Source organism: Lutra lutra, chromosome 1 (assembly GCF_902655055.1).
Source record: "Lutra lutra chromosome 1, mLutLut1.2, whole genome shotgun sequence".
Classification (NCBI taxonomy): Eukaryota; Metazoa; Chordata; class Mammalia; order Carnivora; family Mustelidae; genus Lutra; species Lutra lutra.
This window is the reverse complement of record NC_062278.1, coordinates 136,374,735-136,401,282: the sequence shown is the minus strand read 5'-3', so window position 1 is coordinate 136,401,282 and position 26,548 is coordinate 136,374,735. Positions and strand designations below refer to the sequence as shown.

The following is a 26,548-nucleotide window of genomic DNA, read 5'->3' as shown; positions in this document are numbered from 1 at the left end:
TTAATAGTACGGTAGTCATGGAAGCATCGGTTATCTTCATCAAGGCCATTCAGATTTGATTATTGTAGAACTGTGTTGAATACCAAACCAGAGGAGTAGTAGCTGGAGCTAAATCAAGGGATTGTCATTTTTGTCAGATGATTAGGGCTGACTTGGAAGAGATATGAAAGGGTTGAGCTGTGTAAATATTCTCTTTTCAGCAGAAAAAGAAAAGGTCCATCATGGCCATTAAGATGCAGCTTGTTAGCTTGATGAATTTCAAACTATTTAACCTTAGCAATTATATACCCCCTGCATACATACAAGTATATCAGTGCCTTGGGATTATTATGGCTCCAAGGATTGATATCAAAGCATATTGGTAATTTTCTATGAAGATAAAATGCAGCCTTTCTATGTCTAGATAGATCTCTCAAAGAACAGGGCGTGCTCTAATTCAAAGTCCTAGTTATTAATTTGAATTATAAGTTCAGGTAAACACTGGAACACATTTATATATAAGTTTCGTAAAACTTTTTAATGAAAAATGTATGTAGTTTAACATTTTTAGAGGTGGTATTCGTTTAAGCTGTGATATTAACATACATACTTTTATAAAGTAGAATTGGCTTAATTTTTATTTGCCTATGAGGTACGTGACACATTTAAATAGTAGACACAGTAAGTGATAATAACATACTAGATAGAGACCCTGACCTCATGATCTCAGGACATTTCTATGGTGTTTATGAATAAGTATCAAATGCAAGAAAGGCCAGCATATTGCTGTTTTTATGTGCGTTGGTCAGTTTGCTTTTGCATGTGATGGCACCCTGCTAATATTTTCACTACCTGGGTGCTGATTAAACTCGTATATAAGAATAGATGACATAGAAATTTCTAACTTTAAAAGAACTACTCAATTCTAAAATAACAGATTCATTTTTGGAGAAGGACTCGGTGTGCCATCTAGTGGGCATATTTGGCATTCTGGTTATCCAAAACTGACAGGGATTTTTACTCTCCTTCCAAAATGCAGTTTCTTAACACTTCGTATCTCTCAGGCCTTAAGGGTAGACTGTGCTTGTGTTACATCTCGTGTAATTTTTCAGTTTTGTCAGAATTTGATTTTACTGTATTTTGGAAAGTCATATTAAAAGCAATCAAAATGATCAGAAATAAATCACTTATCTTGAGCACTTGGAAATGTGAATTTATATAGAATATAGAATTATATTCTATAGTCTATATAGAATATAGAATATACACTTATCTTAAGCACTTGGAAACGTGAATTTATATAGAATATAGAATTGTTGAATCATTATATTGTACACCTGAAACTAATACAACACTCTGTAGTATTAAGTGTACTTGGGGAAAAAAAATCTAATGACAGGAATAAATCTATGTAAATTTTGAGACAGGTAAAAGTAAAAGATAAAAAATAATTTCATTGTTTAATCAGGACTAAGATCATTTAAGGTAAAACTTCAACTATGAAAGCAAAACCCAAGCACACTAATTATTGAACTTCATTATTATATGTATTTTTTTCTGAAAGAATATAAAAACAATTGTTTTTGTCCTTGTATGTGTTAATGTGTAATTTAAATAGCTTTTTACATTAAAATTTTTCTTTTCTATAGAGAAATCCAAGACCAGTGACTTACCAGTTCCATCCAAATTTAGATTATTACAAAGCACGTGGCGCAGACCTCATGAATAAAAGCCGGTAAGTCCTCTTTCTTGAATGATGAAAGTTATGAGCCACAAAGATGTTCTCTGAGATGGTCAGGAATTTTTGCACATTTGCTGACAATAAATTTATGGATTTTAGCATATCGGTGGTTAATGAATGCAATGACATCTCTACTAAATAAAATATCTGAGTTTTTTTAAGGCATGAAAAAATGCATACATTGCTGTCAGTGAGTGGTAAGAAGAAAAAGTAGAGTATTTGTTATAATTTGAAGTTAGACAACTTCATTTTTCTAACACTAATAAACCTGAATAAATTGTGCCTACTTGTATAATGTCTTTCTAGATCCTTGCTGTTGATTGAAAAGAGGCAGTTCTATAATATATTTTTAAATTATTTCAGTAACAAAATTAAAATTAGGTTTCCCAACTGTCTTTAGAACTACACAATAAGCTTATAAATGCATCTTGTGTGTGCATTTGTGATTATATACATAGAAATTTTAAGGGTCACTGTAGGAATAAAAAAACATTAAAATTCTACTTTTAAAAGAAATTAACATTGGCATAAGGGGTTGATGAGCAGTTTTGTTCTTTCATAATACTGTACTCAGATGTCTCAAGAGTTAACTTGTCAAACCAGAACCATCTCAAATTAGAATGTAATTTCAAAGTTTACGCTGGAAGACTAAAATGTTAGTAATGATAAATGCTGCCAAGTTGTCCGAATTTTTTTTCCTTAAGCATTTTGCCTGTATGCTAGCTTTTCTTCAGTAGGATTCCAGCAGCCTAAATATACATTTATGGAGTACACACATACTATGTGTTCTGCTCTTACTTGGAGAGTTAAAAAGAAGTCCTAATTCTTGCCACATCGAAACTTGTAGTCTGGAGGGTGAGAAGTTTACAAGAGAGTGGCTAAATTTAAACTTGTGTCTTGAACCCTGTTTTAGTGTAATATTATTTTAAGTGACCCATCCTTGATGGAAATCCATCACATTTTAATGTGCTGTGTCATTGTGACACCAGCTCTATGGCCAATGAGGCTTCTCTGAAGCTCTTTGGTTTGTTCATTTCATCAGATTCTTGTTTCACTAATGAAAGGATCTTCTCCTTAGTCACTCTGTTCATTTAATTGAACAAATTTTTATTGCATGCATGCAAGATTTTCTTTGCTGAGTGAACAAACCAGATAAAACTCCTGCCCTCAGGAATCTTACAGTGTAGACACTTGTATTTCTATTCTACTCTATCATGTCAAATATTTAGTTTAAGTATGTTTAAAAGGACACAGTATTTTTAGGTACTTTCTTTATACGAGATCTTTCTAGCTAGAATCCCTTCTTCACTCCCCTATTCTCCCCAACTCCACCACCATTTTAGTTTTCACGTAACAGCCAAATAACTCTCAGTTGACAACAGAGTCTGTCACACCCCAACATAAATGCCTCCAAAGGCTACTTGAAGTGTTGACATGTTCTTCCTGGGTCCATTTTCTATCTCTGCGACCTTCACTCCTTCCACTGTCCCCTTCTCTTAACTTACGCTTGCACTTGCTCCTCCCTGTTCCTGGAGCACTCTTCTTTCCCTCTTTTCTTTCTTCTGCATGATTTAGAGCTCAGCCCAAAGGTCACCTCACAGAGGCCCCTTGGACCTTCCTCTTGTTTTTTTCTCTTCTGCTCACTCTCTACCTCATTGCCCAGTCTTACTTTCATAGTGTTCATTACTCACTGAAGTTACAGACTTCCTTTATGTGTGTCATCTGACTCCCCAATTTCCCCACCAAAATCTAAGCCTTTGACAGCTGGCACGTTGTCTTACCACTTGAGAGCACTGAGGATAATGGCTGGCCTGGGGAAGTTACTCAACAAAAAAAGTGTGTATACATGTTATCTTTTTACATTTTTCAATGTCTACTTTTCTTTTTTTTTTTTTTTTTTCAAAAAAGGAAATGGGTTATACCCTTTCCTTTCTACCCTTCATATTTTATCTTTCTTCTATTTAGGCTTCTGTCTTTGCATTTTTCTTCTCAAAACGTTGGTTCTGTTTTAGCAGTTCCTTATACACACATTGAAATTCTTATACATAGTATCATTGTGATGATTGGAAGGAAGGTTTTTCACCAGCTCTGTTGTACTTTCAGACTGAACCAAATGAAAGGTATATGTGAAGAACTGAACCAAATTGAACCAAATGAAAGGTATATGTGAAAACATATCACAGACCAGTGAGAGAGTTAGTAAATGATGTTGGGAAACCTGACAAATCTTTTGAAAGAATATCAACTTATAACATTATCATACACCAAAATAAATTCCAACTGAATCAAAGTACACTCAAGCAAAAGTAGAAATAAAATGCAGGTGTCTGTCTGATCTCTGGTTATTAGAAGACTTTTTAACCTTAAAAATAAGGGGAAAAATCACAAAGGGAATGGTACATTTTACTACACAACTATTTTTAAGTAGATATGTCAAAAATAAAATAAACTGATTCAAAAAGCAAGTTTTTTCCAGTTGGAAAATTGGAAAAATTTATGTAGTGTAAGTAACTGACAAACTAGTATCATTAATGTATACAGAACTTGTGCAGTTCAGTAAGAGACATGAGATCCTATCTCATTGGCCATTCCATCTCATGCCGTGCTCTGTTGGATCCTCCTTTTCTGCTTATAAATTTTAGAACACCCCCCAGACTTCCTTTCTTCACTGTACTCATTCCCTAGATGATCTCAGTCCAGGTTCATGGCTTTAAATACCATTTATGACTGAAGGGTCCTTAATTTACATCTTTAATAAGACCTCTTCCTTTCAACTCCAGACTCTTGTGTTCTACTGTTTACTCAGTATTTCCTCTGGGATGTCTCACATGTATCTTGAATTTAATACTTTCCAAACTAGACTCTTGATTGTACCTCCTCAAACTGTTATTCCCCTGTGTTTTGCTATTACAATAAATAGCCAATCCAGTTGATCAAACCTTAGAATTGCCCTTGAATTGTTCTCTCTTACATCACACATCAAGACCATCAGCAAATCCTCTTCAAAATATATCCTGAAAGAAATCACCTTTCCCTCTATACTCCTAATACCAAGTCACCACTAGTCTCTTAACTGATCTTTTTACTTTCTCACTTCTTTATAGATCTTTTCCATATAGCAGCCGGATATATGTAAGTCAGATCCTATCACTTTACTACCCAGAACCATTCAATTAATGACCTGCAGGGTAAGCCCTTCGTGATCTGGCCTCCAATCTTTCCAACCCCATTTACTACCACCATTCTTCCTCTTTCTCACTGAACTCCAGCCACACTGGCCTGCTTACTATTCCTCAAGCAAACAAACATGTTCCCACTTCCGGAGCTTTGAGCTTGCTTTGTGCTCTGTGCCTGGATTCTTCCTCAAGGATCCACATGGCACATTACTCTGTGTTCAAATATCTCTTCAGAGAACCTCTCTTTGACTACCCTATCTAAAATAATGGACCCTATACTCTGTCTCTTTACTTTGTTGTTATTTTTGTTTTTGTGTTTTATAGCAATTCTTATTACCTGAAGTGGTTAAAAAAATGATTGGGGTTTTTTATTATTTTTATAGTTTGTTTCTTGCACTGAAATGTAAACTGTACATTTTGTCTTGTTAACTGTTATACCCCAGCACCTAACATAGTGTCTAGAATACAGTAGGCACTACTAAAAGAATTTCAAACAGCAAATAAACATTTATTTTTTTTAAGATTTTATTTATTTATTTGACAGATAGAGATCACAAGTAGGCAGAGAGGCAGGCAGAGAGGTGGAAGCAGGCTCCCTGCCAAGCAGAGAGCCCGATGCGGGGCTTGATCCCAGGACTCTGGATCATGACCTGAGCCAAAGGCAGGGGCTTTAACCCACTGAGCCACCCAGGCACCCCGCAAATAAACATTTAAAAGGCTAGTCAAACTCATAATTAGTCATAGAAATGCAAATTAAAATACCAATGAAGTATCATTTTCACCTTTCATATTAGAAAATTAAAAATAAATGAGCCAGAGAGGAATTAGTCCCAGAGATCTACTGTATAGTGCCCATAGGTAATAATAATATATTAATTAATATATATTAAAAATTTGCTAAGAGGGTAGATCTTATTTTAAGTGTTTTTATCACAAAAAGTAAAACAATGAGCAATAATAGTAAAGAGGGAGAGTGAAAACTTTTGGAGGTGATATGATAATGGCATAGATGTGATGGTTTTACATGTGTTTACTTATCTCCATACTCATCAGGTTGTACACATTAAATATGGACAGCTGTTTGTATGTCAGTTATACCTCAAGAAAGTGATTTAGAATGAATGAATGAATGAGTGAGTGAGTGAGTGAATGAGTAAGATAGCACTGGTGAAGGTACATGAATACCCTTAGTCACCAATTGAAGTATAAACTAAGACAAACTTGATAACCTTTTTTTTAAAGATTTTATTTATTTATTTGAGAGGGAGATAACAAGCAGGAGGGAAGGATAGAGGGAGAAGCAGACTCCCCACTGAGCAGGGAGCCTGCTGTGGGGCTCAATCCCAGGACCCCAGATCATGACCTGAGCAGAAGGCAGATACCTAACCGACTGAGCCATCCAGGTGCCCCAAACTTGATAATCTTGCTGAAGAATTCTTTCAGTTCTTTATAACCACCAGATAATTCCCTGGAGGTTTGCTTATCCATGATCAAAAACCACTGTAGCTGTGAAACCACTGGTAAAGTCCTCATTTCCTTATTTAAGACCCAAGATCTTATCTGGGTCTTTTATCTGGCTTTTATCTGGCTGAGCTCTTCAGCCATAATTAACCTTGCAACTACTTTCTTAGCTGTTTAGAGGCTCTTAAAGAGTTAATGCTTTGGGGCTGTCATGAAGCAGCAAGAGAGGGAGTGGGAATGATGGGGGGGGGGCATATGCATGCAGGAACCCACAGAAGTAATCAATAAATAGAAAACAGACAGGAGACAGGCAGACACCTGAAAAGCAGGGAACTAATACCTGCTATATCTATGGCAGTGGACTTCTATTTGTGTTGCTTATCCAAATAAGGGACGAGGATGCAAAGATGACATGTGATTTCATGGATAAGAATATCTCTAGAAATCAAGAAGCCTGATTTCTCGTCTCTGCTTTACCATGGATTGCTATAATTAAGTCTTTAAAAGCAAGTGCCTAGGTATTTTAGTGGTAGATTTTCCATTACGTGTGTGGATAATATTCACTGTGCTCTGATTTTACTAACTTGCAAATTTCTTTTTAAAAATGGGAATTGACATTTTCTTATTCATTCAACTTTTAAGCTCAGAACGACAATTTAACACTCAAATCTCGTTCCAGTTTTGTCCTTAAATAACCAGAAATTGCTGCTATAAAAAAAATAAGTACATCTAATTTGTGACCAGTCTTCAGAAGGACCTATCAATTTATTTAGGAATCTGTAACTACTAAAATGCCCAGTTGAGTAGGCATGGAACAGAATTTCATAGTTTTTAAATACTGCAGTTGCTTACATTAAGAGTAGAATCACATACCTCCTTTATTCCAGAATGTTCATGGATTTTCTGTTTTGAAAATGACACAACATGATTTCTCAAAATGTTTAATTCTCTCTGCTCTGCAGAGGGGATGAAATGGTGGCACCCAAGATGGCAGTAGTGCCTCAAGAGCATGCGTCACTCTATCTAGTGGTGCCTTTTCATAGGCTCCACACTGAAGGCCTCTTAACTTGCTGAAGCAATTTCGTATCACCAACATTTTAAAGACCAAAGGTACCAAGCTCAGTTCCTGATCTCTTGACTCACCTGATCAACAGGAACATTCTCTGTGCTAACTACTCCAGCTTTTCTCTGCCCCTCACCCCCTGTCAGAGCATAGTTTAAACAATTCATATCAGTGATGAAAGATTCCAGAATTACAGTCCTGGTAGGTAGGCCCTCTGCAGAAGGCCTCTTGTTGGGAACCCTGCATGAGATCTAACAGGAAGCCAGGCTCCAGGGTAGGAAGATTCTAATAAGGAGGGTACCCTGAGCTCTTAAGATATATCCCATATTCTTCAGCTGGGCTTCCCATGCCTAGAGAGTGATGGCATCCAGTCCATTCTTACCCCAGAATGCCTGGTAGCTAATAATTCTGCATCTCTTCATGGGAGCATGATCTCAGCCCTTCAGAGGACTCCTCTCTGGGCCTGGCCTAACTAGATGTTCTGAGAAAGTGCAGAGTCCCAAGAAGCCCAAGGATCCTTCCAGCAATCTTGTCTTAGAATATGATGAGCTTCGTGAGGACAGCAACCATATCTACCTCATTCACTGCTGTTTCTTCAGTATCTGGCACAGAGAACAAATTCAAATATTAATAAAATAAATGCTTTTTACCTTCAGTTGTAGAATAACTCACACTGATGTCAGGATCTGCATCTTAGAATCTTCACATTCCTAGCACAGTACCTGGAACTGTTCATAGTGGTTCCAAATATTTAGTTTAATAACTGAGTAAACAAATACTGTTTTGAATACCTAAAAGTCATTATAAAATTCCCCTGGACAATTTCCATTTAATATGATCAACAATTTTTTTTTAATTCGGCTTTATTCTATTTACTTATATAATGGCTGTAATTGCTCAGTACTATTTTCTTGCTAAAAAATCATAAAGAAATAATTGCTAATAATATTCCCCAAGCCGTGAACCCAAGAAGTCCATGGTTACCAGTATTAGTAGTTCATTGGCTAATGAGAATTTCAGAGCACCCTGATTTCTGTCTAAATGTAACTTTGTGATATTTGTGTGCTCAGATAACTTGTGCTGTGAACACATCCATGTCTGAAAGTGCTCTCTTATATCAGAGAGAGTTGTTAATTCCCAACCAATTTAGGTAAACTGGCAATACTATCTCCTACCTAGTCCAGAGCAAACAGATCTTTCTCCTTTTCTTTTTTAATTTACGCGTCCTGTTTTACCCGAACACAGACCGGAAGTGTTCCACCTGATGAGTTTTGGCCGTTGCGCATCCCCATGTGACCGCCATCAGAAATGATATACCTGGTGTGAACATTTCTTTCACCTGAGAGTTCCCTGGGGTCCCCTCACAGTCAGTTGCAACCTTTCACCCCTTTCTGATTCCTGTTACCAAATATTGGTTTTACCCTTTCATGGGCTTCACATAAATGGAACCACACAGCGCGCGCTCTTGGGCGTCTAGCTTTTTTCACTCGGCATGACGCATTTACAGCCCATCCGTATTGCTTGTAGCGATAGTTCCTTCCTTTGGATTGTTGAGTCGCTTTCCATTATAGGAATATACTACAAGTCGTTTATTCTCTTGTTGAGAGATACTGGGTTAGCTCGAGATTCAGAGTATTAGGAATAAGGCTGCTATGGGCATTCTTGTACAGGTGTTTGGATGTTGTTTGTCGTTGCTGTTGTTGTTCATGGATATATGGTTTTCTTTCTTATAGGTAAACATTTAGAAATTCCGTTGCTCTGTAGGATAGGTGTTTAACTTTATAAGAAACTACCAAACCCTTAAAAGTAACTAACCTTTTCCTACTCCCATCAGGAATATATGGGGGTTCCAATGGCTTGTATCCTTGTACATCCTTGTATAATGTCTGTAGTTGTGCATCTTTGCCAACATCTGCTATTATCAGTCTTTTTTGTTTTATTCATTCCCAGTTGGTTTGAAAATGGTATCATATTGTGGTTAATTTGCATTTTCTGATGACTAGTGATGTTGAGCATCTTTTCATAACTTATCAATGATTTGTATATCTTCTTTTAAAAACTGTTGTTTCAAGTTTTTTACCTATTTTATGGGTTATTTGTTTTTTTTTTAATTTTAGGAATTCTTTATATATTGTCAGATATATGTACTGCAAATATTATTCCCCAGTGTGTGGCTTATCTATTCATTTTCTTAATGATGTCTTTTGATGGCCAGAAAAGTTTTATTTCACTAAAGTTTATGAATCAGTTTCTTCTTTTATGGCTAGTACATTTTGTTTCCTATCTAAGAAACTTTTGCCTTCCTTTAGTCTCCATTTTTGATGGTCCCCAAGACCTCCCTGAGTTTCAGTGACTCCCTAGAAGGACTTGCAGCACTCCAGAAAGCTGTTATACTCATGGGTACAGTGTATTATTGCCAAAGGATACAGATTAAAATCAGGAAGGAAAAAGGGTTGGAGTCTAGGAAAAACCAGGTATAAGTTTGTCATTGCCCTGTCCCAGTGCAGTGCTTAAATCTCCCAGGAGCAATGTATGACAACACATGGTAAGTGTTGCCATCTAGGGAAATTCACCCAAGCTTTGGTATCCCCCAACAGTTTTTATTAGGGGTCAGTCATGTAGGCATGAAAGAACAGTGTGACTAACATCAGCTACTCAGTCACCAGTCCCCTCAGAGGTCAGACTGATATAGAGTGGCACAGGACCCAGGTTGAATAAAAACAGACTTTAACCATAAATCCACTGTAAGCAGGAACTGTTTGGTGTGGCCCAAGCCCCCAGCTCTACGAAGACAATCTTACCAGGCAGGACTTTCCAAGGGCTAGAGGTTATCCCAGTTGTCGGTCAAGGGCCTGTCCAAAACAGCTTTGGAATGAGCGGGATTCGGGCAGCCCAGGCCTGTTGAGTTAAGCCTTTACTGTAGAGTCTCACAGATATTCTGTATTCTTCTAAAAGCTCTGTGGTTCTAGTATTTGTATTAAATCTGTGGTCCACCTCAAATTAATTTTTGTGTTTGGAGTGAGGTAGAGATTAGGTCCATCTTTTTCTTTGTAGATAACCAGCTGCTCAGTGCCATCTGTTTAGTCTTTCCTTTCCCCAGTGAGTTGAACCGGATCCTTGGTTGAAAGTCAGTTGACCATATGTATGTATGTCTCTTTCTGTATGTTCTATTCTTTGTTTAATAACCGTCATCACTTATTCATGTACTTTAATAGCAAGTCTTGATTTTAAGTAGTCTGTGTCCTCCAGCTTTACTCTTCCTCATTCTTTTGGCTATTCTAAGGCCTTTGCGTTCCCATATAAATTTTAGAATAAACTTGTCAATTTTGATAAAAAATTACTGGGATTTTGACTGGGATTACATTGAATCTACAGATCAGTTTGGAAAGAATCTATACTGTAATATTACTGAATTTTCTTCTCCATGACCATGGATCACCTCATTTAGTTATGTCTTCCAAATCTCTCAGTGTTTCATAGTTTTTAGTATATAGGTCTTATATATTTTTTTGATTAAGAGAAAAAAAACTTTTTCTGCATCTAACCCATTCCCTTCTATGCCTGTATTTTTTTAATGTAAGTGTTTCCTTGGACTTTTCCATGGACTCACACATTTCTTTATCTTTATTGACTCCATACATCCTGCCTCAAACTCTCAAAAGCTGCTTGTGATTTTAATTATGAAGATATTTAATGATTCTCAAAATGTGGGAAGAGAGGTGAAGAGGACAGAACTCCCCAACATGAGGGCATCTCAGAATTATATCCTCTTTCATTCTGATGCATTTCCCTAGGCCAGAGAATCCCTGACCCTCTAAAGACTTTGATTTTGTGAATCATGGTTACTGATGGGAGAAATTTATATCCTTCAGATACACTGGGTCAGGAAGTAAATTAGTTGAAAATGGTAGAATTGAAAACTATAGGAACAGAAACCTCAATATTTATTTCTATAGGTAAATCTTGGGAAGTTTAATGATTTTTATACACTGCAACTAATACATAATTCCTTATTATTTTTTGTACTAGTTTAACAAATACTATGAATTGTGTTCGGACCCATTTAGGTAGGCCCCACAGTTCAGCTTATATCCAAACACATATTGTGCCACCCTTTTTATCCCTAGCAAGTACTACACTCCTTTTGCTTCGTATCACATTAACAAATATTTATCTGCCACATGCAAAATAATCATAGCCTTTATAGCTGAAAGGAGTGAATGTTACCTATGACTCCTAAGGAATAAGTAATAACAAATGAACTTTTATCATTTTGTTTTATTTTTTTTTTTTTTAAACAGGGTGAATCTGTTTTTTTTTTTTTTAAAGATTTTTTATTTTTTTATTTATTTATTTGACAGAGAGAGATCCCAAGTAGACGGAGAGGCAGGCAGAGAGGGAGAGAGAGGGAAGCAGGCTTCTCCCTGAGCAGAGAGCCCGATGCGGGACTCGATCCCAGGACCCTGAGATCATGACCTGAGCTGAAGGCAGCGGCCCAACCCACTGAGCCACCCAGGCGCCCTATCATTTTGTTTTAATAAAGACCTGTGAAACCTGAAGTTTCTTGAGATGTGGATAGTTTGTTTTCTAAGATAATAGAAACCTCACAATATGGCAAACATTTAGAATTACATATAGATGTCTGCACTGAAGCAAATTTGCTATTCTCAATTTTAAAGATAAAGAATTAGGAAAGGCTGAAACCAATTCATTCGATAGAACTTGAAGCCTTCGGCTCACAGAATTTCTAAGCAGAGGTATATCATAAATGTTAGCTCAAGTGTTAGAATCATCTTGAAAACTACTGTGTTGCAACCCTGTCAACTGTTCTGAATTTCCAAAGAAAATATCAATGACCATAAACATGAAAGAAATAAAAGTGAATGATAATCCATTGAGGGAAGGTCAATAATGTAGATTTCTAGCAAAGTAACAGAGATGTAAAGGGAATATAGTTTCTATCCAAAAATTGAATCATGTATTTATAATTACTTTTTCTAACTACTCTTTACACTTAATAATTTTAAAGTAAGTTCCATGGTTTTATGGTGGGGGAAAAAAAAGTATAGGTAGAATGAGATGAGAAACTGAAAGAAAAGGAGACTATGATACAAAAAAAGGGAGTGGGAAGAAAAATAGAGGAAAACAGAAGGACGATAAACATGGAGGAAGAAGGAGGGGCAAAGAGAACAGAGTAGAAATGAAAGGTGGATTTAAAGAGGCATGGCAAACAGGCCCCTAAGTTCGTTCGGTCAACATTCCTTAAGGCCTCTCATTCCGCCCTGTCATTTCAACAGTATAATGAATGTGATGGCAGAAGCCCTTTGGCACCTGCAGGTCATAAACACTTAGAGCTGGAAAGGGCCTTTCATCTAAGCCTGTCTCTCACCCAGGCCAGGACGAGGAAGCCTGTGTGTCTGAGGGTGATTTTCCCATCTTTTTATTTAGTTCCAGAATTGGAGCACTTACTATTTTAAATAGAGCATGTTAAATCATTAGAAAGGATTTCTTTTTGAACTGTTTTCTGTAAGTTTTGTAACTCATTTTGGTTTTGTTTTTTGAGATTTGTTGTTTGTTTATTTGACAACGCAGAGAGAGAGAACAAGCAGGGAGAGCAGCAGAGGCAGAGGGAGAAGACTCCCCACTGAGCAGGGAGCCCGATATGGGGCTCAATCCCAGGACTGTGAGATATGACATGAGCTGAAGGCAGAGGCTTAACTGACTGAGCCACCCAGGTGCCCCACTCATTTCGTTTTTTAAAGCCATGCCATAAAGGACTGCTTTCCCCCATGGCAACTCTCATGATATTGTAAGACTTGTTTCCCAGCTTTTCTTAAGCCATTCCTCTTTCAGCATAGTTTTAAAAACTCCCCACTGTTCTACTCCATTTTATAAACACCCATCTCAGTTCTGCCAGAAATTAATGCCTCACCAAAAGCTGTCTGCTGTAGCTATACAGTTAGCTTCTGTGATGTAGGCACTCACCTAGTATTTCTAGTCATATGTTTATTTACTATTAACAGTAATACATATTTTCTATATACAGGTACCATATTTACTTTTGAAGGGAAATTTCGCAGGGTACAGAATTCTAGGTTGGTGGGGTTTTTCTCTGAGTATTTAAATACTCCACTCTCTTCTTGTATGCATGGTTTCTAAGAAGGTGCTTATCTTTACTCTTGCATAGGTAAGATTTTTTTTCTTCTGGTTTCTTCCAGGATTTATGTCTTAATCTGTGATTTCCTGAAGTTTAAAAATGATATGATGAAGTATACTTTGGGGGGCATTTACCCTGCATGGGTTCTCTGAGCTTTCTGGGTGTGTGGTTTGGTGTCTGACACTAATTTGGGGGAGGTTCTCAATTGTAATTATTTCAGATATTACTTTCTCTCCCTCTTCTTCTCTGGTATTCCCAGTATGCATACACTACACCTTTTATAATTGTCCCACAGTTCTTGGATATTCTGTTCTAGTATTTTTCTGTCATTTTTGTGTTTGCTTTTCAGTTTGGGGAATGTCTGTTAAAAAATCCTCAACCTCAGAAGTGGGATAGTCTTTTTCCTCAGCTGTAGATTGTCTGCTAATAAGCCTAGCAAAGACATTCTTCATTTCTGTTATACAGTACTTTTTATCTCCATTATTTCTTTTCTTTTTCTTTCTCAGAACTTTCTTTTCTCTGCTTACATTTCCCATCTGTTCATGCATGCTGTCTACTTATCTATTAGAACCCTCACATTTTAATCATAGTTGTTTTAAATTCCCAGTCTGGTAATTCCAGCATCCCTGCTATTTCTGAGTCTGGTTCTGATGCTTGCTCTGTTGCTTCAAACTGTGTCTTTTTATTTTCTTTAGTAAGTCTTGTGATTTTTTTTTTCTGATAGTTGGGTATGATGTAGTGGGTAAAAGGAACTGCTGTGAATAGACTTACAGTGATATAGTGATAAGGTGTGTGAGGAGAGGAAGCATTCTGTAGTCCTATGAATAGGTCTCAGGCCTTTCACGAGCCAGCACCTTCAGACTATGAACATCACACATGCCTCTTATCCACCTTCCCCAACTTAGGTGGGACAGGGTGGCTAGAGGGGTTTGAGGTTGGGTGTTTCCCTTCCCTCAGGTCAGTTAGGCTCTGATAAAACCTCAGCAGGTTAGACTTTGGTTAAATAGTTTCTCCTGAGGGCAGACAATGTTAAGAAAAACAGAACGCTCAGGTGTATTTCAAAATGGTTCCTTTCCATTCCACCTGTTGTACATACATTTTTTCTCTCATATTCACCACAGCACTCTGGTAGAGCTCCAAGAGGTAAAACTCAGAAGTGTGGGTGCCCCCTGTGTGACCGGGCCCCTTGGAATTTTTAATCTGTCCAGCTGATTCACTCTTAGCCCCTAATAACTGGGCAGTTGCATTTCACATTTCCGTACTCCAGCTCTGCTTCCTGTGGGTTTCTGCTCTAGTCAAGCCTGATTCTCTGTGGTCATCTGTCAGTCTGTCTGATCTGGGGACAGCAGTTTGCCTATGACCTCACTTCTCTTATGGATCTAAGAAAAATTTGTTTTTGCTTTGTTTTGTTTTGTTTCAATTTGTTCAATTTTTTCTGGTTTTAGGAAAGAGCAGAAACTTCCAAGCTTCTTACATGCCAGACTGGAAACTAAAAGTTCACTCATTTATTATTAGTTCAGGCTAAGAATCTTACTTTTCTATAGCAGCTTTCCTCTGGGCTTGTATTAGCCTTATAGACCAAACTAAGACATTAATGTTTGGGAGTCTGTTTGTTTTTTAATATGAACTCATGTTAATCCACCTCTCTATTCTGTGTGTAATGCCCAGTTGTAAAAAGGTTTAACCTAAGTGCTAAGATTTTATTTCTCTTTGTTAGATTTTATCTGTTTAATTCATTTCTTGTGCTAGCCTGTTGAGAGTATTTTAAATTTTGATTCTTTTATCTGATAGATTGGGTATCTCAAATTCAATAGGTGCATGTTTTCTTTCCTTAGTCACAAAATTAGAGAATTTTCTATCTAAAAGGGACCCAAAATATCATATAATTCAGCCTCTTTGTTTAAAGATAAGGAAAGTTAATCCAGAGAATAGCTATGCAACTCTCCCCACCTGTGCAGCTCACTGATGGAAGGAAGATTATGACCTTAAAAAATGGACTGTGAGCAGAGCAGGTCTGTGAACCAAGTGTGAAGACAGTTGTCATCACCAGAAGTCCTTGGTGGATGCTAGAACATTCAGCAATATACCTGAGGTATAGCTCCCCAACTATAACTGAGCACACGTTTATCCTCCATTAGATCCCACTGGCACTGACATAACTTGATAAATCTAACAGACTTTAATACTTCAGATAAGAAATAAAGTTGTCTTAGAATGACTTGTTTTTAGTGAACCATACAGCTACTTGTAATAAACTACAACCATTTCTAAGTAATTAGTAAAAAAAAATTTGAATAAGCCAGTCTGTTTTCCAGTTGGTGGTTTCTACAATCCTTTTGAGAAATTAGAACATTCTCCTCCACTTCCATTCTTCTGATATTTCTGTTTTTATTCAATAAAACAAAGTGGGTGTTACATTTAAACATAAACAAAACCAACCATCTGAAACTTTAAAATGTATCTAAGTAATAATTGAGCCAATGGACTATTTAGAAAATGTATGGGGAAAACTTTGATGCTATTGCTATAATCAGAGGCAAATATATAGCTTTAAATTCTCTTATTAGGAAAGAGAGGGAATGAATAAGTGAATGAGTGGGTGAATGAATGAATAAACCAACCATTCAACCTTGGGGAACAAAAGAAAGGAAATAACAAGGAAAATATAAATTAGAGTATAGAGAAGAATAAGTACAGATAAATTGAAAACTCTTTGACAAAAATATAAACAAGCATGTAACAAAATTTTATCACAGAAGGAGTGAAATAAACAAATATCAGACACTTAATATCAGACTTAAAAAATAAATCCTTAGATAGAAAAGAAAAAGCCTGGGGTTGTGCCAAAGTTTGGATAACAGGAAAGGAAAATCTCTACTGTTGTGGAGAGCTTTACAGAGGTGATCATGTGATAATGATTTTAGTTAGGGCTTTTTTGTTTTTGTTTTTGTTTTTTTTAAGCTTTAGAAAAATTTTAGAAGTTGAATGAAAGCAGCTCATGACTCTGGCAGTTAAGAAGGCATTGGAAACACTAGAAGCTCTTTCAGTGGAGTATGCATTAGAAAGCCAGGCTTCCAGAGCTCAAGTGGGTAGGAAGAGGCAGCAAGAGCCACCCATTTTTAGAATTTTAGAAACTGATCCAAAGGGGCCCAACAGTGAAGCCAGGTTGGGTTTTGATACAGGTGTTTTAAGGAATCTTGAATCTTAAGAAAAATGCCCCATTGCTACTCTTTTAACCTCCTAAATGAGTTTGTGCCAAAAGTAGGGTGTTGGCAACAATTTCAAAACAGTCCCTCCTATATGGTACTATTTTGTTATTTAATAATAGTATTTATTAGACAGTAATAATGAAAGAATTTGATTATACAAAACCAGTTACTCATTAGGTTTGCTTAATGTCTTAACTACTCTTACTATTTATTTCAACACTGTTGACACATTGCACTTCATTGTTAGTCCAACCCAGTACTCGATGTCCATCAAGTCTCTGACAACTGCATTAATTTTCGTCAATTTAACACACATGACTTAATAGTGTACGTCACAGCCAGTAATAATCGTTGCAAATTGACGAGGATTTCTTGTAAAGAATGCTGCTACTGATATTTAATATCTGTGTTAGCTACCTTTGGCCAAAAAATTGTCATCCTGCAAAACAAACAGACTGTGGATAGGGTGCTTTACCTAGAAGTCTGTGGTTTACAGTTGTTTATATCTGAAAGATGTAACATCACCTTCAATGGTTGTTTTGAAAAGAAAATGTTCTTCTGGAAGCAATGGGTAGCAGATGAGGGGGAAAGTTGGTTGAAAACAAAAAATATTCAAAAAAGGAAAACAGTGTTCATCCCCTTTTAAGAGCAATTTGGATGAAAAATTGCGCGGCATGAGCTTGATCTATATGTTTTTTGTGGTTATTAGTAGTAATGAAGATGCATTAACCATATTCTCTTGATAATGCTCTAGCAGTTTCTTAGTACTTTTATCAACATATAAATTTTACAACTGGCAGTGTGGGAATTTGACTAGTACATTTTTGTTTATAAAAAAGGGTAACAACATTATAACTTCTTCATATCTGTGAATTATGAATCTTGACTTGCAAACAAGCAAAACTAAAATGCAGTAGAACTTCAGTGTCATGATAGCTCTTCTTCCTACTGCCATGCACAAGAAATGGGAATGTGTGCAAGCTGCTGAGTAGAATACAGTGCCAGAGGTGAATGCCTTACTTAATCCACAATTTATGAGTTCTTTTCATTTCATTCATTCTTTTTTCAATAAACATGGATTGAGTGCCTTCTCTGTGGCAAGCTGTAGTGTTTGTAAATTGAGAATGCTGTACTTCATTAGGAAGCAGCTGGAAACTGGAAGTAAGTGGTGCATAATCACTATATATCCTTATCTCCATTAAGAAACGTTATTTTCAATAATTTTTGGAAGGACATTTAAAGTTCTTTAAAAATAAAACCCGGTGCAAAAAGAATCATTTGCAAAATGATTTTTTCACATTTCATTGAGTTGTAAATGAATAGATCTTTCCCTCATAAAGCTGAATTCCAGGTTTTAAATTTGATTTGTCCTATCTCCAACGTAATGTAAGTCTCCAATACCTAGCCCATAATATTAGCTAGTACCATTAGAGAAAAACTTTATGAAAGGAAGAAGCACAGTTTTCTTTTTATTATAGAACTATGGATCAGTTCTGTCTTCAAGCTATATCTAGCAGTGCCAAGGATACAGCTGTTATATAAAATGTAGGAGAATTACTACATAAGAGCTGCCAGGTAGATCTGAGAGAAGGAAATGATAGTAAAATTTGAGTTAACTCCAATCAAGTAAATGCATCCCTCAAACTTGATTTTCATTTTCCTACTTCTCTGGGGGAAAAAAAAAAGCAAAATGAGAGAAAATTAGCTTCTATTAATGATTGGGGTAATAAAAATACAAACATTGGTATTGTCCTGGAATTGGACTACCTCCTTCAACTAAAATAATTTATAATCATAATTGGTCTTCAAGATAATATCCCTGAGATACTTCAAGATTATGAATCATCTGGGAGGTAGTCATTCAGTAGGTATTCAGTTAACAAATGTTTACTTGGTGTCCTCTGTTTGCTGGAGAGTTGTAACACAGATGCTGGCAAACCATGGCAGCCAAGTGAGGAAGTGTGAGTGGAGGGGTGCTTAGGGAGTTCGCTGCCACTGAGGGGAGGATAAAATAAGAGTGACCTGTCAGCTTTGCAGCATGGAGATGATTGGGGATGGAGAGGAGAGGTTTCTGAGCAATGGCCAGGAGGCCACAACCAGATTGTAGTAGGCTTAGGACCAAAGAAGCAGAAGTAGCATGTAAGACGGCTTTTTGAAAAAATACATTGTGAGGAGGAGGAAAAGTAGGAACAGTAAGTAGAAAGGAGGTTCAAGGGGTCAAGGATAAGTTCAAGTGGGTGTGTGCATATGTGTGCGTGCACAAGCTCACAGTCACACATACACACACACACCATGGTTGTATGTTAATGGGAATGACACATAAGGAGAACATGATGATTCAAGAGAGGGAAGTGCAGGAGCAACAATTTCAAAAGATCAGAGGATGGGATCCAGACCACAAATAGAGAAGCTGGCCATGTCTAGGAACAGGGACTCGTTATGGTAAAGGTGGAAAAACTTAGACTACAGGTAGGTGCCTTTTAACAAATATTTATAAAACATCTGTTATATGCTAGGCAATGGCGATATAGTAGAGAGACAATCCTTGTCTTTGTGAAACTTTTGTTTAAACAGGGATTGGAGGAGATGGACAAATAATAACCAATCAAGTAAAATAGCATGTCAGATGATGCAAGGTGCCACCAAGAAAAGTAGAATGGGGGGCGAGGGGGTTACCTAGGTGACTCAGTTAAGTGTCTGCTTTTGGCTTAGGTCATGATCCTGGGGTCCTAGGACAGAGCCCTGCATCAGGCTCTCTGCTCAGCAGGGTTTCTGCTTCTCCCTCCCCATTCTCCCTTCCCTCCGACCCTGCTTGTGCTCTCTCTTTCTCTCTTTCAAATAAATAAGGAAAAAAAAAAAAAGTAAAGCAGGGCAGTGGAGAAGGAAGATTTGGACAGCCAGGGCTGGTCAGGGTGGTGAAGGTGGATTGCAATTCTCAGGTAGTAGGCAATTCTATATAACTCTTACTGAATTTATTTTGTGACTCAGACACATTTATATTTCAAAGTCAGATTAAATGTGGCCCAATACCCACACATCAGGGCTTGTGGGAAGTCTGCTATCCACTTTGTTTCATAGGTGCTACATTCTGTGAGTACCCCAAGGCTTGCCCAGCCCTGTACCTCTTCTTTAGAGCCCTCATCACAGGTTTTAACCTTACTTTATTAATGCAGTTATATATTTCTCCCCTACTAGACTGGAAACTCCAAGAGGGGAACTATGTCCTGGACGATTGTATCCCCAGAACCTAGCACAGTGTTAACACAACATAGGTCCCATTTGTTGAATGAATGAATGAATGAATGAGTGAATGAAAAGTTCAAAGACCTTTTTCCATACACCACCTCTTGAAGAATCTTATTGTATTATTATTCTGTGATCACTTAAGTTCTTACTTCTTATAGCTGATCTAGTAAATGGCCTTTTTCAAAGCAGTTAAAATATCTTTATACCAATGGAATATGTGAAATAGCGTTGTCCTCTAACTTAAGTGATGTTTTTCCACCTATTTTTTTTTTTTTTACAGGACCAATGCCAAAGGTGCTCCCCTGAATATAAATAAAGTCTCTAATAGCCTGATCAATTTTGGAAGAAAGTTGATTTCTCCAGCAATGACTGCCCCAGGCAGTGCGGGTGGCCCTGTACCAGCAGGTGGTAGTGGCAGCTTTTCTGCTGCTGTGGTTCCTGTCAGGACCTTAGCAGAGGTCCCCAGGCAACATTTGCAGCAGCAGCAGCAGCAGCAGCAGCAGCAGCGACTGATGAAATCGGAGAGCATGCCCGTGCAATTGAACAAAGGTAAGGAAAAAATACCAATAAATCTGAAGAAAACACTTACAATGTAGCCTGGGATTTCCTCACCTGCCTATGAGGAACCACCCTCCTAGAAATAGAAATTAATACAATATTTAATTGTAAACAATCAATTATATTAGATCCTTTTTAAGTTGCAATATCAGATACCATATTGTTCTTAACAGGAGCACGTTATGAGGTGGTTTGTTAAGGTATTTCTTTCACATGCGTGTCCTCTATGCTTAGGACTATACTGTATACTCCTGAGTCCCATGGATGCCCCCAGGTTGTAGCGTGAACTGTCACAACGCAGAACTTGAAAGCAGTCCACTCTGATATTGCTAACATTGTGTCCTGGTGCTCCTGGCTGGAGGAGAGAATGGGAAACAGGAAGTTCCAACAGTCAGTAACATTCCTCCATGTGGTTGGTACTGGCGGAAGCGTGGGGCTCGCAGCCAGGCATCGAGCTGCTTTACCCCTGAGGAAGACCAGCCAGACCCTTAACAGGGAGAGCAAAGCTAAACAGAACCGCGAGCAGCCAGAGTGAGTGAGTCCACACACCGGGACTTAGGGCCGTGGAATGTCAGAGCAGAGGAAACTCGGGAGACCACGTCGTCCCGAGCTGTCCTCCGATGAGCTGGGGCACCGCTCGCTTGGCAGAGAGTGGCCCCGGCCTCACGCAAGTGCATTTTCTGTGTCATGGCTTTTCTGTGCATCATCTCCTGTGTGAACTTTACTTATAAGACAGCCCTTCAGGTTCTTACTGAGAACCTGTGTGCTCTTATTTTCCACGATTTACAGAGAGCTCTGTATTAAGTACCCCTATTCATAGCAGATTAGAAACAGCTGCATTTATTTTTAGTGGTGGGACTCTGCTATCTATGCTATATAGAAGCAGGAAATAGAAACATGATGGCAGAAAATCTACAAAATTCAGCCCTGAGACCTCACAAAGGACAGAGTCTGTGGCCATTTAGTGTCAGGACGAATATCCTGAGCCATGCCTCATTCACGTCTTAAAGGGTTCCCTTGTTCAGGAGCCATGTTCAGGAGCTGGTTTTGAGAACAATCGTGTACCCTTGGATCAGTACAAAGACCTTAAGCCACATTCCATATACTCTGCTTAAGAAGATTCATCCAGTGGCACCTGAGTGGCTCAGTGGGTTAAGCCTCTGCTTTCAGCTCAGGTCATGATCTTAGGGTCCTGGGATCGAGCCCCGCATCAGGCTTTCTGCTCAGCAGGGAGCCTGCTTCCTCCTCTCTCTCTGCCTGCCTCTCTGCCTACTCGTGATCTCTGTCTGTCAAATAAATAAAATATTAAAAAAAAAAAAAAAGATTCATCCAAAATTATTAAAAATCTTAAATTGTTGACATTTCCACTGGTAAACTTAAACTTAAATTTTATTCCCCAATGGCACAAAATAATGAGTATTATTCAATAATGAGTATATGTTTATTCTCCCATTACCTGGTGTTATCTGTCATTGCCTAGATGAAGTATTAGACTCTACATAGTTAGTTTCTATTAGAATATTCCGGTTGCCTTGCATAAGATTATCTCGTTTAAAACTACATTCTTTTCTTCTTAATGTAGAGTTATCACACATGATTTAAAGAAAAGAGGACTTCAGATCATTAACACATTGTAAATGTATTTTAATGCCAGGAGACATGCCCACTTTCAGAATGGAAATGAATGTTATTTTATATATTTCTTAATTGTACTGTTTTATTGTTCTAACCAAATATGATTTCAATATTGCTTTGATAACAAGCCATAGTCAGTAGTAATTCTAACTGATGGCAGGCAAATGAGTCAGAGAATCTCTTAATGCTGTAGCTTAAATTTTCTGAGGAACCAAGCCAAATGACTGTAGAAGTATAAAGTTGTATCTCTAAGGAAATGTCAAGTATTAATATCACAGTAAGTGAGAAAGGAAGTGCATGAGGATGGAACAATTGATGAAAACGAAGTCCCCAGTTGTAAGGAGACGGCAGAGCACTTAAGCAAAGTATTTGGAACATGAGTATCGCTAGGGCATTTTGTAACTGATCCCTGGGCTGAGAGAGAGTCTCCTTGTTTGGCAGCTCTTCTTTTTATCTCTCTTTCTTCTCATGTCAATCATGAAAAGCTCGTCTACCTTCATCTCAAAGATAAATATTCCTGCTACTGCCCCTCCCTGCATAAAGGTGTGAATGAAACAGTAAAACACAGAGAGAGCAGTTGATGCCCGTAGAAGCCAGTGGAGGTCTCATTGACTCACCCGTGAAATGAACTGTAAGCACAGTCCTAAAGCCTTCTGACCACTTGCTTCCGCACCCTGAAGTGAGAGGTTTGGACTGCTCCCCGGGGGAGCCTCCTGGCTCCAAACAGCTATCAAGATGTATTTGTTAACTCCCTCTACAAGGAAAAGTACTTCTCCAGCATTGGTTCTTTATGCTGGTGTTTCTCACAAGTATCCTGCTGTGCTGTGACAGTGACAAGTCTGCAGGTGTGTCCTCTGATCCCAGAGATGGTGAGCACAGTCTGCATCAGGAGGCTTGTGTTGGAATAAGGCTTCAAACTATCTCAGAACGGTCTTCTACTTGGTGCCTTTGAGGAGGGGGAACGAATTAGCCCTTTTAGTGTACTCTGCTGGAGAATTTGAAATTTGCTTTGAAAAATGGTTGTTTCTAAAAATGAAAATGCTTACAGTCTTCATAGGTTAGTTAACTCTTGATGATTTGTGCTTATGTAGGCGAACGGTTATATAGAAAATCCAAAATTCACATATATTTTGCTGGAAATGCAAACTACTTTGAATGTGCATTGGGAGCAGGGTCGTGAAAGAAAGAAGAGGGAGCACAAATGTTCCTCCATAACTTTCTGATGGTATTTAATATTAAAATGAGTTTTCAGCCTCTAAATATACACTAATAGGTGATCCAAAAGCAGCAGAGAAAAATGAGTAGCAAGCATAGAATTGAAAATCTCCTTCAAATAGATAGAAAATAGACACTCCATTTATCAGTGAACAGAGAGTTAACTATATTATGAAAATTCAGGACCTGATAAATTCTGCTAAAAGCTGCTTATTGCTGTTTCGAGTGTTTACCTATTTATAGATTTTATTTCAGTTACAGGATATAAAGATAGATCTATATATCTCAAAATGTATGTACTGTTAATTGATGGGGACGATATGATTACAACCCAATAATTTCCAGATGAGCTGTCTGTGCTGTCAGTTACAATTGTAGTAAGTAGTCAAGGCACTGAGGGTATGTTACATAATTCAAAAATTGATTTTTTTTACTGTTGTATAAAAGCTACAGGGGAAGAAAGTCTGTTAGTCCTACATTATCAAACATGGAAAATCCGGTGTCTTTTAAGAAGGCTTGGTTTTTAGTTCATTAACTTCAACATAGCTTAGGCCTTCAGATGCCGAGAGGCTGATACTGTTGACAGTGACTGTGCCTAGTGTTGAACTTGGTCATCCAGGAAGGATGTCAGAGAACCACAGAGTCTTCCTTCTCAATGGGAGTATACCTCAGGTTCTTCACAGAAGTACCTCTTGTGCTCGTTTTCCTTTCTTTCCTGTACTTTCTCCCCATTTCCTTTGAAGTCAAACACTTCTTTATTTTGAGCATTTCCCATAGGTCCAATTTGTGAATGAAATCTTGCCTATAATAAGTATATCAAGTTTAAAGGCTGTGCAGTTCACAGATTTATTTTTACATGTTGACATTTTAAGTACATGTGGTAACTTATGAAATCTTTTCAATACTTAATGTGAAATTAGAGCTTGTTTAGGTATTTATCATATCACTGAAGAAATTGGATTCAAGTTTAGTTAAAAATAATTTCTGTTACAGGAGGAAATCAACTTCAAAAGAATGCCTACTTCTTAATAAATGCATATAACTTACTTTTGGATTAAGAATTTTTTTAAATTAAGAAAGTATTATATCACACTACTGTTTCTAGCTTAATGAAATTTCAGCAAAATCTTTTGATCATTCAAGTTTTCCTCTGCTTTAGACTAGGGGCAATTTGTTGTTGTTGTTGTTTTTCTTGAACAAAAACATGCACAGAAGCTTTTCAGGGAACACTTTTTAAAAATTATTGCCTTTAAAAATACTTTATATTAATTTTTCTGAGATTGTATTTTGTTTTACTGTACTTTAAGTAACTAGATTGATATAAAAGTATTATAAAAAAAGTAAAGTTGATTTTTTTTTCCTTTTTATGAAATCTAATTATTTTTTCTTATGAAATCCAGGCGATGTAGTTACAGGAAGCGATGCTCAGGTTTCTGTTCCTGTCCAGACTCTAACTGACCTCCAAGGTACAGTTACCATGGCAACGTAGTATATCTCTTTGCCCGCAGTCTTATCATTGCCTACTCCAAAATTCCATTTTTCTTTTTGCCCACCCTCCATTCATACTGTTGATCAGTTCACTACCATTGTTCAGCCACTGAGTGGCACTGTTGTTCAGAACAAAAGTCCCCTCTCCTGTCATACCTTGGTGATGCCAAATCTGGCTGTGTGTGGGTTTTCTATGAAGTTTGCACCGGCCTCTTTTCTTGCAAAATATGGTCACTCTATATTTTGTGGTTATTTTAACACTATGCTTCATTTGGAAGGTCACACTAAGGTGTTCTTTTTGTTGCATAGGTGCCTTGTGCAAGCATTTAACAGATCATTTCTGAGAGTAAATGACTTATTTGCTGTTGGATGCATATTTTTACATGTGTTAGCCAGAAATACTGTGTTTTACCTGAAAGAATTATAACTGGACTTTGAAATAATTGTTTAAGTACAGGCTTTGTATCATAAATCTTATTAACAGAATCAAAGTCCAGTGTGATAAATCTCTGTGTAGTAACTGGCAATGATTTAAAATAAAAAGAGCACATTTAAATACCATAGCCTTTTGTTCAAAATCTAGAAAAAAGGTTTTTTTCAGGAATACAACATAATAGTAATTTACATTTAGCTTCTCCAGTGGAATATTTAAATGTGTAAATATTGAAATTATTGCATTAATCTTTTTATTAAATCATTTTTTAGATAAAATATGCTATAAAAAGGATTTCTGTATTAAGGGAAAGCCTAGACTAACTTTAAGAATCTCCCATTCAGGGGTGCGTAGGTGGCTGAGTCGGTTAAGCGTCTGCCTTCGGCTCAAGTCATGATCATGGGAGGTCCTGGCCCTGGGATCAAGCCCCACTTCAGGCTCCCTGCTCAGCAGGAAGTCTGCTTCTCCCACTCCCCTTGCCCCTCCCCCTGCTCAAACAAATTAAAAAATCTTAAAAAAAATAATAAATCTGAGTACCCCCCCCACCAGCTGGCAACTTTTTAACAAGTGTTTTGATATCCCAAAGTTAGTTTGCTAACTTTTTAAAGTTAGTTTACTGAAAAGTAGATCTTTTGCTGTGGAATCTCAGTTTATACCTATGGAAAGAGAGTTAAAGGTTGTCCAACTTTTGTTTCTATGCTATTGCTCCGTCCATTTTTTCCTACAGACTGGAGCCACAGCAACAGTTTGCTTTTTTTTTTTTTTTTAAGATTTTATTTATTTATTTGACAGAGAGAGATCACAGTAGACAGAGGCAGGCAGAGAGAGAGAGAGAGAGGGAAGCAGGCTCCCCGCCGAGCAGAGAGCCCGATGCGGGACTCGATCCCAGGACCCCGGGAACATGACCCGAGCCGAAGGCAGTGGCTTTAACCCACTGAGCCACCCAGGCGCCCAACAGTTTGCTTTTTGAATAGCATCCTAAAGGGGGGGGGGTATATCATTTTGTTCAGATCATTTGTGTCATAGAGGTAGAATCATCTTACTCATTTATTCAGCAAGTATTTGCTCAGTGCTTACTGTGTGCCAAACTCTGTTCTCACTGTCTCTTGGCTTTCCCTGTGGCTTTACCGGGTTGCTTGGGCATCAGCCTGTGCGTTAGATGACGCAGGCAAGCGGCCGCAGTCAGG

At 37.7% G+C, this 26,548-nt stretch overlaps 1 protein-coding gene across 7 annotated transcripts in view; it reads left to right on the top strand.

The window, feature by feature from the left end:
- TBC1D5 (TBC1 domain family member 5) overlaps positions 1-26,548 on the top strand; it is a 560,004-nt gene that overhangs the window by 472,919 nt on the left and 60,537 nt on the right. For 6 of the 7 annotated variants that reach the window (XM_047737636.1, XM_047737648.1, XM_047737657.1 and 3 more), the window contains 3 exons: positions 1,629-1,714; positions 20,313-20,581; positions 24,841-24,906. In XM_047737636.1, coding sequence (XP_047593592.1) covers positions 1,629-1,714; positions 20,313-20,581; positions 24,841-24,906 — 421 coding nt within the window. The remainder of the gene's footprint in view (positions 1-1,628; positions 1,715-20,312; positions 20,582-24,840; positions 24,907-26,548) is intronic. The other variant, XM_047737665.1, reaches the window with a different exon arrangement.